Raw genomic sequence first — 13,929 nt, 5'->3', positions numbered from 1 at the left:
CAGAATCTAGATTTAGGGGCTCTGTGTGCGTGCGTGCGTGTGTGTGTGTGTGTGTGTGTGTGTGTGTGTGTGTGTGTGTGTGTGTGATATGAATCTTAGGGCTTCTGTGGACAAGGCCATGTACTACCAAATGTCCTCAGACCTGAAATAGGACCTTATACTGGGTATGTGGTGGCTGGGGTCAAAAGTCAAGGGCAGCTAGAAAGAAGACTGCAGTTACAGGTAGGAGCGAGAACACAGTAGGCGACCCTGGCTGAAGTGCCTGAGCTACCTAGGCCACAGGGCAGAATGGGGCCGGCAACTAGGGAAGGAAGGAGGAGGGGGCGGGAGAAAGGCATGGAACAGACCCTGCCCTGGAGGACTGGCCTTTTACTGGCTCCAGTGGGGGCTCCCTTGTTCCTCCAGCACAGCTCAGAAAGCCCTTCTGGACCAGCCTGACTCCCCTGCCCTCTGTACCCTGTAGCACTCCTCCAGTTACTCAATGTGGCTTCTTGTATAGGATCACTTTTTGAGATAACCCCGGCTAGATTGCCCGCTGCACAAGGCAGGAAGTCTGTGCTGCCATGGTGTTACCAGTGACCAGTGTCCGTAACCCAGAATAGATACCTGAGGGCATAAGCCTGTGGCGAATGTCTTCCCTGAGATGATTCCACACCCCTCATGAGCCTAGGAGCTAGCCCAGGTGCTGGCAGAGCACAGCAGGCAGTGGAGGTGAGGGGGGACCCAGTCTCTAGGCAATAACAAGGCATAGACCAAGTAGATGGGGGCTAGGGGACTCAGAATAACCAGCAGTGAAGAGTCAGGGTCTGGTCATAGAGAATAGAAGTGAGTTTCTATTCAAACTGTGTATACCTGTGTAGGCACAAATGGAAGCCAGACATTGATATTGGATTTCGTCCTCAGTTGCTCTCCACTTTATTTTTTTGAGACTGGGTCTCTCACTGAACCTGGAGCTTGCTGTTTCGGCTAGACTCACTGGCCAGCAAGCCCTCAGGACCTGACTGTCTCTGCCCAGCCCCCAGCACCAGGGTTACAGATGTCTCCCACCATGGTCAGCTTTTTTGTGGGTTCTGAGAATCTGAACTCAGGTCCTCATGCTTGTCCAACAGCATTTTACCCACTGAGTCATCTTCCCAGCCCTCTTCATGCTACGTTGAAGGACACAAACCCCGCATTCTGCATTCTGGAGGTGTGGGGTGTCTGGCTTGCTGGGTCATGACAACTTAGGGGTGTAGACAGTTCCTTGGTGTCTCTAACAGAGCTCACTGTTTAAGGTTAGTGTCCACTACCCTGATGACAGGAATGCTGTCTATCCTTCCTGGCCCCTGGAAGTGCTTCTCCATGACACCACTGTGGCAGAGTCACTGGGAAGAAGGGAATAGCATGGGAGACTGCTTAACTCTAACTGAACTTCCAGAGCCACAGGGGTCAAACCCAGAAGGTATTCACTGATTAGCTGGACAGTGAGTAGGTTAACTAAGGCCAGTCCTGTTTGTTGCTCATGGGATAGAAATGACTTCTCTTAGTAATGCTATGTCCAAGTGCGGCCAGCACATTGCCACTCAGGTCTTCAGCTGAGTGCTGGGAAGGTGGTGAATGGTTCACAGCATGCCAGCCCCTGTGATCCACCGGCTGTCTATACTGCCCTCTCTGCATAGTCAGTATTTAAGTGGCTCTACTGGTCCTTCCCCTAGACCATATCATCTGGTTGCCACTCTCACTCATCAGACCAACTCTGATGTCATCCTAGGACAGCTCATGTCACTAAAAGCAACGTCCATTTCTCAGGCCGCTTTTCCCTCAGCCCTGGCTCCTGCTGCCCTGGGTTGTTTGCAGCTGTCTGTCTTCGCTGTCATTAGATGCTAGGGTTCCTCCTGCCTTGGTTGGTCTAGCTTTCTCTCTTCTTGCTATGTACTCTGTTCCTGGGAATTCTGGTTTGTATCTGTAGTGTCATCTGCTCTGTGGACAGTGCCTGCATTTACATGTGTAACCTCTTATCTCTGGATCAACACAGCCCACGGTCTATCTAAATCCAGCACCGCAAAGAGCAGTGGTGCTCTCCTTGCCCAAAGTTGGCATCCCCAGTCTCAGTGATTTTAATCAGGCACACCAGCCTCCGGTCTTCCTCAACCCTGCCGCCTCCTTCACTCCCACTTGGCCTCAGCCAGCCTCAGACTTCCTTTCTTCCATTTCCTGATGTCTCCCTCATCTCCACCATGCAGGCCACTGCCGCCTGTCGGGTGGCTGCAGTGGCTTTGACAGGCCCCCTGCCTCCAGGCTGCCTCTCTCTACTCCATCCTACAGTCAGAAATACAAGTTGGATCCCTAACTTTCCCTTCCATACATGTCCTCAAGACTGTAATGAATACAGGAGCTGGATGCAGCTTTAAGGCCCTGAGCTCAGCTCGGACATGCTCTGAGGTGTCCCTTGCTCCCCTCTGTGCTCCAAGCGCAGGCACTCCTCCTTTTCCACCGTCCTGTGCCATTCTTTCCCAGTCCTTACCCACGTCACGATGTTAGAGTCACTGGGGAGATCGGCAATGCCTCCCTAGACAGCAAGCTCTGTGCAGACCACAGCAGGCCACTGTTTGCCCACTCCCTTGTTCAGGGTGGTATCTGACTCACAGGTACCCACACACACCTGCTGAGTACCTGGGCAAGAATGGCCTCCCCCTACCCCCATAACTGTTCTCTTCATGAGGACTGCAGGAGCCTTGCTGAAATCAGGTGCAGGGTTGTGTCTGTGTCTATTGGTTGACCAAACCCTATGACTGTTTTATTTATTTATTTTTTGTCTTTTTGAGACAGGGTCTCCTTGTAGCCCCAGCTGTCCTGGAACTCACTATGTAGACCAAGAGAGATCCGCCTGCCTCTGCCTCCCAAGTGCTGAGATTAAAGGCATGCGCCACCACACCCAGCAACTGCTCTATTTTTTAAAAAATTAATTTTACTTTTTATGTGTATATAAGTGCACCTGTGTATGCAATACCTGCAGATACCATAAGAGGGCATTAGATTCCCTGGAACTGGAGTTATGGTTGTTAGTCACCATGTGGGTGCTAGGAATTGAACCAGTCATTTCTCTAGTCCCTCTGTTGTTGTTGTTTTTTTTTTTAATGTGCTCACTTCAGCAAGACTTATGCCTCTTGAACCAATACTCCAAAAAATGATAATTTCCTGATTTGTGAATTCGTTTTGAGTGTTTCCAGTGCTGTTAAGATTAAGCTGATCTCTTTACTCTTCCTGGACAATTTCACTCCTCCTCTGAAAGTGGAGATAGTGTGCCCTCTCCACCCCCATCACTTGCTCACAGATTTCTTCGCCCTTGTGGATAGAGGCTTATTGTGTCGGACTCTCCTCTGACTGGCAAACTATGGACAGACACCCTCCCAACCTGGGTTGCACCCTTTTGCCTAGGACCATCACAAAGTTGTTGACAACTGATCCTCCATAAGAAAGGAGGGTCAGGGAGAGTCAGTCATGCCTCCCAACCAACCAGTGACTCCTAGTTGCACAAGGTGGAGGGACTAAGGGTGCTTAAGCAGAGGAAACCCACAGGGAAGGTCTCTAGCCATTTTGTATGGCTATTAGGAAGTCAAGATCCATGCCTGGATGGACACTTTCCAGTGTGGCTGGGGTGGGGGAGGGGCACCCACACTCCTGTAAGTAAACCCTCACCCATCGCTCTGTAAGTAAGCCCAATAAAATCTCTGGTTTTCCAAACTGCAGTTTGGAGAAAGTAGACCTCAGTTTGTCATAGGGACCAAGGGTGGGGGGGCAGATGTCATTTGCACCTCCCAGAAGGAATTTTAGCAACAAGGCTCTTGATCTGTCATAAATCTGGACAGGCCTGGGGACCTCAACTACTGGGAACATCAAGGTTTCCCCTGATCATGAACTCACAATGGCTGTCTACCAAACATACCTAGGATGGCACAGCACCTCTGGCTGAAGCCCTCTCCAGCAGTGACTGAAAGGGTCATGAACTCACAATGGCTGTCTACCAAACATACCTAGGATGGCACAGCACCTTGCTGCTCCTACCTCTGGCTGAAGCCCTCTCCAGCAGTGACTGAAAGGGCACCTGGGAGAACCAGAAGTCTGGAGCTGGCTTTTCTATCATCTGTTTCCTCTAAACCCCCCTGTGGCCCACACAGAGCAGGACATGAGTGCAGCAGGGAACCTGGCTGGAGGGCACAGCTATCCAGGGGTAGTGATGCCAGTGAAAAGTGGCTCCACAGGCTCAAGTATTTGAAGTACTTGATCAATTGGTGGTGTTGTTTGGGGAGGTGTGGCCTTGCTGGAGGAAACACATCACTGGGGTGGGAACTGAGAATTCATAGCCTTGCCCCACTTCCAGTTTTGCTGTCTCTGCTTCCTGTGAGTGGGTGAAGATGTGAGCTGTCAGCTTCCGGCTTCTGCCACTAGGCCTGCTGCTTACTGGCATGTCTCCCTGCCATGATGGACTCTTACCCCTCCAGAACTGTAAACCCAGACAAACTCTTCTTTCTATAAGCTGCCTTGGTCATGGTGTTTTATCACAGCAACAGGAAAGTGACAAATATACCAAGTATATCCAAAGTTCTCTTGATGCTCACCTCGTTACTAAAAACTGCTCCCTGGCTAGACAAGCACTGTAGTCTGATATGGGTAAAAATCCCCTCCTGAGCCACTCCAGCATGACAGCCTCTTAGATCAGCCCACAATGCAGGAGCGGGAGCTCATGAGGCCCCCAGAACTCCCCACCCTCTGCCCATTTGTCTTCTTGTTGCTGTCTCTGCCTTCAGAGGGCAGTGTGGCAGTTCACCAGACAGTCTATGTGAATGAGTAGGAAAGGGAGCTCAGTCCCCAGGAGGGGCTTTGTCTTTTCACCCTCACCCATGGCTCAGACCCTCTGTCTTTCTTGTCTCTCCCAGTCTCCTTCAGCCTCAACACTGGCCTCCTTGAGGCCAATCTACTGGGAACCCTTGAAAGGCTGGACCAGCCATGCACAGCCCTGCCTAGAATAGGGCAGCCTAGAGCAGGGGTTTCCATGCAGAGGCCAGAGTCTGGGAAAGTGTCCATGGAAACCCTGGAGTCCACAGTCATCAACGGGGCCTTCCTCAGCCTGCTTCAATGCTTCGTTTCTAGCTACTGTGAGGGAGAAGACATGGCCTAGAGGCAGGGGAAGAGGAAAAGCAGGGGGCTGGAGAGATGGCTCAGAGGTTAAGAACACTGACTGTTCTTGCAGAAGACCCAGGTTCGCATCCCAGCACCCACATGGCAGCTAACAACTGTATGTAACTCCAGTTCCAGGGGATCTGACAGCCCTTTCTATCCTCTGCAGGCATTCATTGCACGACATGGGTGCACTTACCTACACGCAGGTAATACACGTATACACATAAAATGAAAGCAGTAAATAAAATATTTAAGAGGAAAAGCCTACCTTTTATGGATGCTGTGATGAGGATGACTCAGCACAGGGGGCAGAGGGGTAGTTACTGGCTCTGCCTTGTGCTGCCTCCTCCACATCCCTGCTTTACTGGTGAGAAAACTGAAGCTCGGAGTGGCAGAGCACTTTGCCATACGACTGTGTGGTTCCTGAGCCTGAATCTAGGCGCATAATCTGATCCAAACACCACATTCTACAGCCTGGTCCAGTGTTGTTCCAGTCCTAGGGCTGTGCTGGAAGGGCAGTAACCTGCAGTCTACCTGCCACACTGAGGGTAGAGAACCAGTGGCCAGAGGATGGCCTCTGTTCACTGGGTGCTTCCTGAGGAAGGGTAACTTGAGAATCCTGAAGACACAGGGGTGTGCTGCTGGCTTGGGCCTGAGCAGTAGAGTAGAAGCCAGGAACTCTCACACCAGTCTGTATTTCACAAGTTTCCTGACAGGTCTGATGGGTCCTCAGGCAGCCAAGGAGGCATTGGCATCCAGTGGGAAGTATATATATATATATATCCCAGCACTCGGAGGACAGCACTGTCAGGCAGGTCAGATAATGGTGAATAATCTTGCCTCATTATGCTACCAAAGACTTTCTAGGGGAGGGAATCTCATCTCCCTAGATACCCTTTACTCCATCCATCAATCCACCTACCTACCCACCTTCCATCTATCTATATCCATCCACCCATCTATCCACCCACCATTCATCTATCCATTCATCCATCAGTCCATCCACCCATCACTACTTCCACCTTTCTCTAATCATGTGTTATCGTCCACCTCTCCTTTATACAGTCATCAACTCATAGACCCATTAGCTCACTCACTGATCCTTTTTTGATATCCACCCACTCACTGTTCTCTCTACCTATCTATCCATTGCCTACCCATCTGCCCATCATCCACCCATCCATCTATCCACCCATCACCCACCCTTTTATCCAACCACTCCCCATCCATTCACCTTTCCATCTATCAATCCCACCTACCTTCTTCCCCCATCTATCCACCACTCATCATCCCTCATCTGTCTTCAATCTCTTCTCCGCCCTGTGCTATCACCCACCTCACCTTTATCCAGCCACTGGCCCACAGATCCATCCATGCACTCACCTCGACTTCTACTTCCTCCCTCCTAACATTCAGCCACTTACCCATCCACAGTCACTACCTTCCCATCCATCTATTCATTCACCCACTCACCCTTTCTGCATTCCTTTCGCTGTCCTTTGTTTCTATCAATCTTTTCTTATCCAGCTATCCCCATAATTCACATGTCTATGAACTGACTCAAACACCTATCCTCCTTCAGACGCCTCTATAAAGGTAGTGAACTAACTGTTCATCCAGCCAGTCAGCCAGCATCCATCCACCCTCTCTGCTTCCCCTCTCCTGCTCCCCACCCACCCAATCACCACCTCATCCTTGACCTGCTCTGTGCTGCATCCTAAGCCAAGAGTCATCATGGTGAGCTGGACCAGGGGATGCACAGGAGGAGGCTGAGACAAGCCTAGTCATTTGCCTATTCTGTGGAGTGGCCCTTGGGGAGGGCTCCTTTTCAAGCCTTAGTTGTGCCCTGGGCATTATGACTTCCTGTTACACAACCTTCTTAGCAGTTTTCCCTTTTCTCAAATGCCCCTGATTCTGTTGTGTTCATACCAGCACTGGCCACATAACTAGCTGCCAGCCTGGCATGTTCAGGCTCCTCCCTGGGCAACTGACATGACAACCTTCCCCTGCCCCTTGGCCTTATTGTCTCCTTTTAGATTCAGCTGACCAGAGTCACTCTGTCTGTCAATGCTAAAAAGCATGCCCCTTCTAAATCCTCCAGGAGATACTTCTTCCTACAGGCTTACCAGGATGCTGTGATGAGCAGATTTTTGCCCTGTCACTTATAAAGGAAGTGATGCTTACAGGCCTGAATGTGCTGCCCAAATGACCCAGGCAGAAGAGTAGACCAGGGCATGGGACACAGGCACAGGGCTCCTGGTGCACCAAGTGATGCTTACAGGCCTGAATGTGCTGCCCAAATGACCCAGGCAGAAGAGCAGAAGAGTAGACCAGGGCATGGGACACAGGCACAGGGCTCCTGGTGCACTACTGCCTCCCAATTCACAGGAGTTCCCAAGTGTAATGGCTGAGGGGAGCTGAACTTTACTGGGGCTCTAGTCTGGAGTACTGCCTGGAGGCTGTAGCCTGAGTGCATCCCAGGAGAACCTGCCCAGCATGGTCCTTATTCCCACCAGTTGTCCTTGTGATTCATCCCTGGAACCCTTCTCCTAGCAGGAAAGGCAGATCCTTTGCCATAAATGGCAGCTGCCAGTCTGGCTCTTATGGGGAGCAGGAGGGAGGCCTCTGTAATACAAGATCATGGGCCTCGCCAGGTGGTCTAGTGGGTCCCAACGGGTGGATCTTGTTCACCAGCTGATGCCATTGTCAGAGCTGAGGGGAGAGGTCAAGAGGCCAGGCTTAACCAGAGCCCTGGATTTGCCCCCACCTCAGTAGGGCTTGGTTCAGCCATGGATCCAGGGGCCCACTGAGGTATTGTAATATGGGGAAAGAAGGGCCTTGAGGAGGGAGGCTAGGACAAGGCTCAGGCCTGGGATGGGAGGGTAGAGAGAGGGGAAGTGACTTCCATCCTGGCAGACTCACCTCGTCACACGGGGCGATGCGGCCTACCACATCCGTCAGGTGTCTGATGGTCGACTCCTCTTCGAAGTCCCTCGGGAAGGTCTCAGTCCATTCGGCCAACAACTGGAGCAGCTTGGGCCCAAACTTCCGGATTTGGGCCTGCAAGGCAAAGCAGAGTGACCCACTTGGTGAGGTATAGTAAGGCGTTCCTGGGGCCACAGGGGCCCCTCACTGTGCATGGCTGGCTCTTACTGTGGGCCACTGCAAAGCTGAGGGAGGCCATACTGTCTGTGCCCCGTGACAGGGAGAGGAAGAGGTGCCAACTAGGCCTGGGGCACACATTTCGAGGCTGGGGCTCTCGTTTCTACTCACCCAGAATCCCTAGCATCTCCCTTTCTGGGGTCACAGCATTTCAGTTTCTTGTGACTCCCTTTCCTTTCCACAGCACAGCTCAGGACAAGCTGATTCAACCCCGGTAATGATTGGCTCACAGATGGGCATGTGACCTAGTCAGGCCACTAAGATCTGCCCTTTTACTGGACCTATAGAGAGAGGGCCATGCTCATTCCTTGTGATTGAAAGGGTAGAAGGTGACCATACCAATGGAGGCTACAGAAAAATCTCCATGTTATCAGAGTGAAAGTACCAGATGAAAACAGGGTGGAGAGCCTGAGTGAGAAAGACCATGGACTATGGCTGTGATTTAGGCCCCTCACCAAGCAGTACCATTAGGCACTTGGTTACACAAGCCAGTCATGTTCCTTGGCTTGGGCCACTTGAAGTTGGGTTTCTGGAAAGCCTGACTGACACACATGTAGACAACCACAACTCACAGAATGAGGCCAGAGAGAGGAAAAAGAGTGTGAGGAACCAAGGCACAGTGGATCTGTCTTTTCCATAGAGAAGAGAAAATAGATGCGGCCAGAAGGAAGGGCAGCAAAGGCCCTGGGCCACTCCAGGGAATAGGCAGTATAGGTTCTATAGACTCATCTCTTAGGAAACTGGGTCTGGCTTTAATATGACCCCACAGGACTTTGGGAAACTTCACAGGGGTAAGAGTCCTGGCCTTGTCCTTGCAGACCTTGAGCTTCAGATACGTGAGAAACCCCACTAGGTCCCTTGTTAGAAGGATGTAGCAATCACCCACTACCAGAGCAGCTGACCCTCTCAGGCCATGTCCATGGAGTGAGGACACATTCAGAGGCCCCCTGGCCCATCAGGTCCCTTACCTTGTCCAGCACCGGCTTGTCCAGCTGCTGCTGCTCAATGCACAGGTGACACACCCGGGCCAGGAGCTCCCTGGGCTCGATGAAGAGGCGAGAGCTCAGCAGGAAAGTGAAGATGTAGGCTTTCTGGTGGGGATAGGCAAAAATGATGGCATAAGCTCATCAGGGCATGGAGGACATGTCTCCAGCCTGCCCTGCCCCCTCAGACCTAAGGCCACTCCCAGGCCTATGGTCTGCCCCAGGCTTTTTGCTGTCCCTCACTGCTGCCTGGCGGCTCACTTACCTCGGGGTAGTAGTCGGCTGTGGGCACCAGGTGTTGAATCAGGGTGTCCAGAGAGGCTGAGGATGGAGCTCCATCCAGAAGGGTCTGCCCAGCTTGCTCGCCTTCTGTGGACTCTGTGGGAGGTGGACTGAGGCTGCCTGGGGTGACCATGTCGGAGGCACTCAGCGTGCGGGGCATGCCTGCCTGCAATGGCAAGAAATGTTTGGGGTACACCTGAGTTGGGGCTACTGGTTCTCCAAGTTCCAGGCTGGAGGACTCTGCATTTCACAGTCACCTGTGTCCACTTAAGTTCAGGGACCACATCATGTGAGGGATGCTAGTACTCCCCACCTCACAGTCCAGCATCTAGTTTTCATCTTCTTATAGCCTCCCCCAACACTCCCCCAAGGAACCACATCTTCTCTACTGTCAGTTCCTCCATTTAAGGACCTACTCCTAGAACATCTCACCATGAAAGTTGGTTTTCTCCCTCTCTGCTCTCTCAAAAGATATTTTATTATTTATTTGTGTGTGTGTGTGTGTGTGTGTGTGTGTGTGTGTGTATGTGTGTGTACACATGTTCATGGAGGTACCTTCAGAGCCCAGAAGTGGGTGTAGAATCCTGCGAGCTCTCTCAAAAGATATTTTATTATTTATTTGTGTGTGTGTGTGTGTGTGTGCACATGTTCATGGAGGTACCTTCAGAGGCCAGAAGAGGGTGTTGAATCCTCAGGAACTAGAGTTATAGGCAATTGTGAGCTGTGTAATATAGGTGCTGGGAACTGAACGCTGGTCTTCTGAAAGAGCAGCAAGTACACTTAACTGCTGAGTCATCTCTTCAGCCCTTCTGTCCTTCCTCTATCCCTCTCTCTCCCTTGCTCTCTTGATGTGGACTTAACTCTGTAATCCAGGTGTGTCCCAAGGGGCAGGTGTTCCTCCGAGGTGCGGGGCCTGCTGCGGAGAGTTAGCTACGGAGAGGGAGCTGCGGGAGAGTTAGCTGCAGAGGGAGGCGTGTTGGTACAATCTTGGCAGCAGGCAGAAAAAATGGCTCTGGTGTCTCACCTGTGTGGACGTGAGAGGGGGCATTTACAAACCTGGGGCGACACCACAGGCCCAACGAGGCATGGACGAAAGCTAAGGGAGACTGTGGGTGGGTCGTGGAAGCAATCTGGAATGGCAGGCCGCCGAGCCACAGAGCGGAGCGGGGCGCCAGGTGTTCTTTGTAAGTCGCTCTATTTCCCCTACCTTGGATATAAACTGAAAAATTCAGATAAGATGTGTTATATGGTTTGTCTAATAGCGCCAGGAGCAGGGGCCCTAAGAGAACTCAGGCAACACCAGGCTGGCCTGGAATTCACAACAAACCTCTTACCTCAGCCCCTTTGAGTGCTGGCATTACAGGGGTGAGCCACCATGCCCAGCAAAAACCGTTTTTCTAAGTCCTGAATAATCAGCATATTTCCCCCAGACATTGGCCACAATCATTGATTCAGGGATGGTCCTGATTCAGGTTAGGGGTTCAGGCACAAATCCCAGAGCTTCCTTGGCACTTGGAAACTGTTGTTCTCCTGAGGTCCTACTGACTGGGCTTTGGGGAATGTAAGTTCAACATTGTTGAGGTCATTTTGTCACTACAAGGAGCTAGGAAGGTAGGTACACGCCTTTGTTGGACAGAGGAGGGACCTAGGATTGAACCCAGGGCCTCGTGCACACTAGGCAAGTGCTCTGCGACTGAACTATATCCTCATCCTTTTTGTTACTTTTTGAGACAGGGTCTTGCTAAATTACACATGCTGACTTTGAACACACTTTGTAGTCTAGGTAGGACTTGATGCTCTTGCCTCAGTCTCCTGAGAAGCTATAGTTACATGCCTGCACCATCATGCTTGGCTGAAAGTATGTACATTCTGAGGACAGTGTTGGAGACCCTGGATGCTGTGTCTGAAGCTGTTAAGATACATTGCCGTCTGTAGCCTGCTAGTCCAGACTCGGTGATTTGGATCCACTCACCTGCCCAGACTTGCCTCTTCCATTCCCCAGTATGTCTTGACTCTCCTCTCCAAAGAACTTCTCCAACTCTGAGCCCTGCACATGCTGTCCCTCTTGCAGGATGGCTTTCCCAGTGTCTTCACTATGCCTCCATTCATGTTCTCTTAGGTGGTGCTGTCCCTGCTTCCCTGCAGCATCACTCCATCCCAAGGTTACACCTGACCCCTGGTGGGCATATGTAGACTCTCCTCGTGAGCCCTGTTGTAGGCCTGGCATGCTGTTGTCACTCTCTGGTGCAGACAAAGGTGTCATGGTGTCCTCTCCATGTAAGCTTCTAGACCAGTATCAGACTGCCTCTAACTGGTGCTAAGTCAAAGGTCTGGCCAGCAGAGGATTTTTTCAGGGAACCTGTGCTTGCTCCAGAGGCTCTTCCACACATCCCTGTAAGCCAGACCCTGATTCTTGAACCAGCCCTTAGACATTCAGGCTGCTGGTGGGTAGACACTGGCCTTTCCCACTTTCTCAAATGCAGAGTCTTAGGGGCTTACCCCAAGGAACATCCAGGGACTTGGTCTCCCCTGATGCTCCCATGGAAGACTCTGGATGTAAGTCTGCTTAAGCCTTTTCTAGCCCCCAAATGACCTTGCCCTAAGGGTAGAGACAGAAAGACAGGGGAAGTCAGAGCCTACCCGGAGACCAGAGGGAACCCTTCAGAGACCGTAGGCTGTGGTGTAAGAGGTTCCGGGACAGGATTACAGCTGAGGAGGGCTTGGGCATCAGTGTGGATGGTAGGCAGCCTGCACAGCCTCTGGGGACAGTCACAGCTTTATTTTCACCTCACTGGCAAAGCTATAAGCACTCAATTTTCAGCCCATGAAACTGTGTCATTTCACAAACAATCACCTGTCCATCATGAGGAGGTTATTGCAGATGAAGACTCCCAGGGGGTTGCAGATGCCCAGTGAGAAGGGTGGCCAGCTCCACAGTGGGTGCCAGCTGTCTCATGCCTGGTTTAAGTCTACAGGTGAAAATGTGTGAACTCTCAAGGTTCCATCTCTCCTGTAAGAAGTCTGACATCTCTTAACCCTGCAGCATTGAGCCCACCCCAGGCCCCAGTCCAATTTTCTCCAAGATGGGCCAGTAACTGTGGATACAGGGCAGCAGTCTGCTAGATGGTATGAGGAGCCACAGAGGGAAGCTTCAAGAAACAAGCAGAGAAGCTTCTAGAATACCTCAGGACCTGGCCTGGCACTGGGCACTAGATTCTGGTTCCATGGGGGTGGGTGGCTGGATCCCCAAGCTTATATTGGTGGCTGAGGGAGTGTTTCAAAAACCATCATGTCTCACAAGGATGGTCTGAGAGGGGACAGGCTGCTGGTGGGTAGACACTGGCCTCCAAATACCCACTGTGTCCTCAGCCAGTCCCAGCCTGCATCTCAGTGTGTGGGTTTGCTCTCCCTCCGTTTCCTTCCGCTGTTGTTAAGGTGTGTATGCTCACCCACACGGGGAATGTCTCCCAGCATTGCCCTAGGCACTGGGGATCAAGGGTGACCTTGTCCTTCTGTGTATAGGCCGCCCCATTGAGACATCCTCTGGAGGGTGTGCTCGGTGAGGAGACAGAGTGACAGCTTTGTGGTTGGCTATTCCCAGAAGTCCCCTGAAGAGAGGGAGTGGTAATAAGTTCTCCCACCACTCCTCCTGCCCCTCTTTTAGGTGTACCGTGTAGAGGGCCTCTGCATGAGGATGGCTGGGGACAGAGAGGCCCCTGCTACTTCTTTGCCTTCTGTGGGCACCCCAGCCTCCTCCTGGTCCCAGTAGAGGACAGAAGAAGGCATCAGATCCCCTGTGACTGGAGTTACAGATGGTTGTCAGCTGCCATATGGGTGCTGGGATTTGAACATGGGTTTTCTGTAAGAGCAGCCAGTGCTCTTAACAGCTGAGCCATCAGTCCCATGTAATATAAAATTAAAAAAAAAAATCAGTGCTAGCAGGTGTGTAGGAGCAGCCCTTTCAACACTACTGGTGGGCAGGGTATCTGGTGTCAGTGCTTTTGAATTGTATGAAAATTTGGCTTCATGTGGTAAGAGCTTCCTATCCTAATGCTTTTCACTCTAATCAAATCCTTGGCAAAGCATTCCAAGAAAATAATCCAAAGGGAAACTCTCTGAAAAGAAAGTTACTTTGGCAGTAACTATAAGCAGTGAACGCAGTCTGGAATGTTATGTATGAATGAGTGGGGAAGGGGCAAGGACATGAGCCCACACCCCCTGGTCAATTATCTCTTGCCATGGAAATGATGGTTCAGTAATGAGAGAGAGAGAGAGAGAGAGAGAGAGAGAGAGAGAGAGAGAGAGAAAAAGAAGAAAGACAAAAACGCAAGAGAAAAAAAAA

At 51.4% G+C, this 13,929-nt stretch overlaps 1 protein-coding gene across 3 annotated transcripts in view; it reads right to left on the bottom strand.

Annotated features, from left to right (window-relative positions):
- Rasgef1c (RasGEF domain family member 1C) overlaps positions 1-13,929 on the bottom strand; it is a 90,050-nt gene that overhangs the window by 27,562 nt on the left and 48,559 nt on the right. Inside the window, exons 1-4 of one of the 3 annotated variants that reach the window (XM_008852237.3) lie at positions 12,087-12,110; positions 9,571-9,753; positions 9,291-9,413; positions 8,083-8,220 (exon numbers count right to left, since the gene is read on the bottom strand). In XM_008852237.3, the coding sequence (XP_008850459.1) occupies positions 8,083-8,220; positions 9,291-9,413; positions 9,571-9,753; positions 12,087-12,098 (456 nt within the window). In that variant the 5' untranslated portion in view covers positions 12,099-12,110. Of the gene's footprint in view, positions 1-8,082; positions 8,221-9,290; positions 9,414-9,570; positions 9,754-10,448; positions 10,769-12,086; positions 12,111-13,929 lie in introns of those variants that run through there. The other 2 variants (XM_029555632.1, XM_008852236.2) reach the window with 2 other exon arrangements.

This window comes from Nannospalax galili, unplaced genomic scaffold (assembly GCF_000622305.1).
Source record: "Nannospalax galili isolate Female #2095 unplaced genomic scaffold, S.galili_v1.0 scaffold1206, whole genome shotgun sequence".
In the NCBI taxonomy this organism is placed as follows: Eukaryota; Metazoa; Chordata; class Mammalia; order Rodentia; family Spalacidae; genus Nannospalax; species Nannospalax galili.
This window is presented reverse-complemented; position numbering and strand designations above follow the sequence as displayed.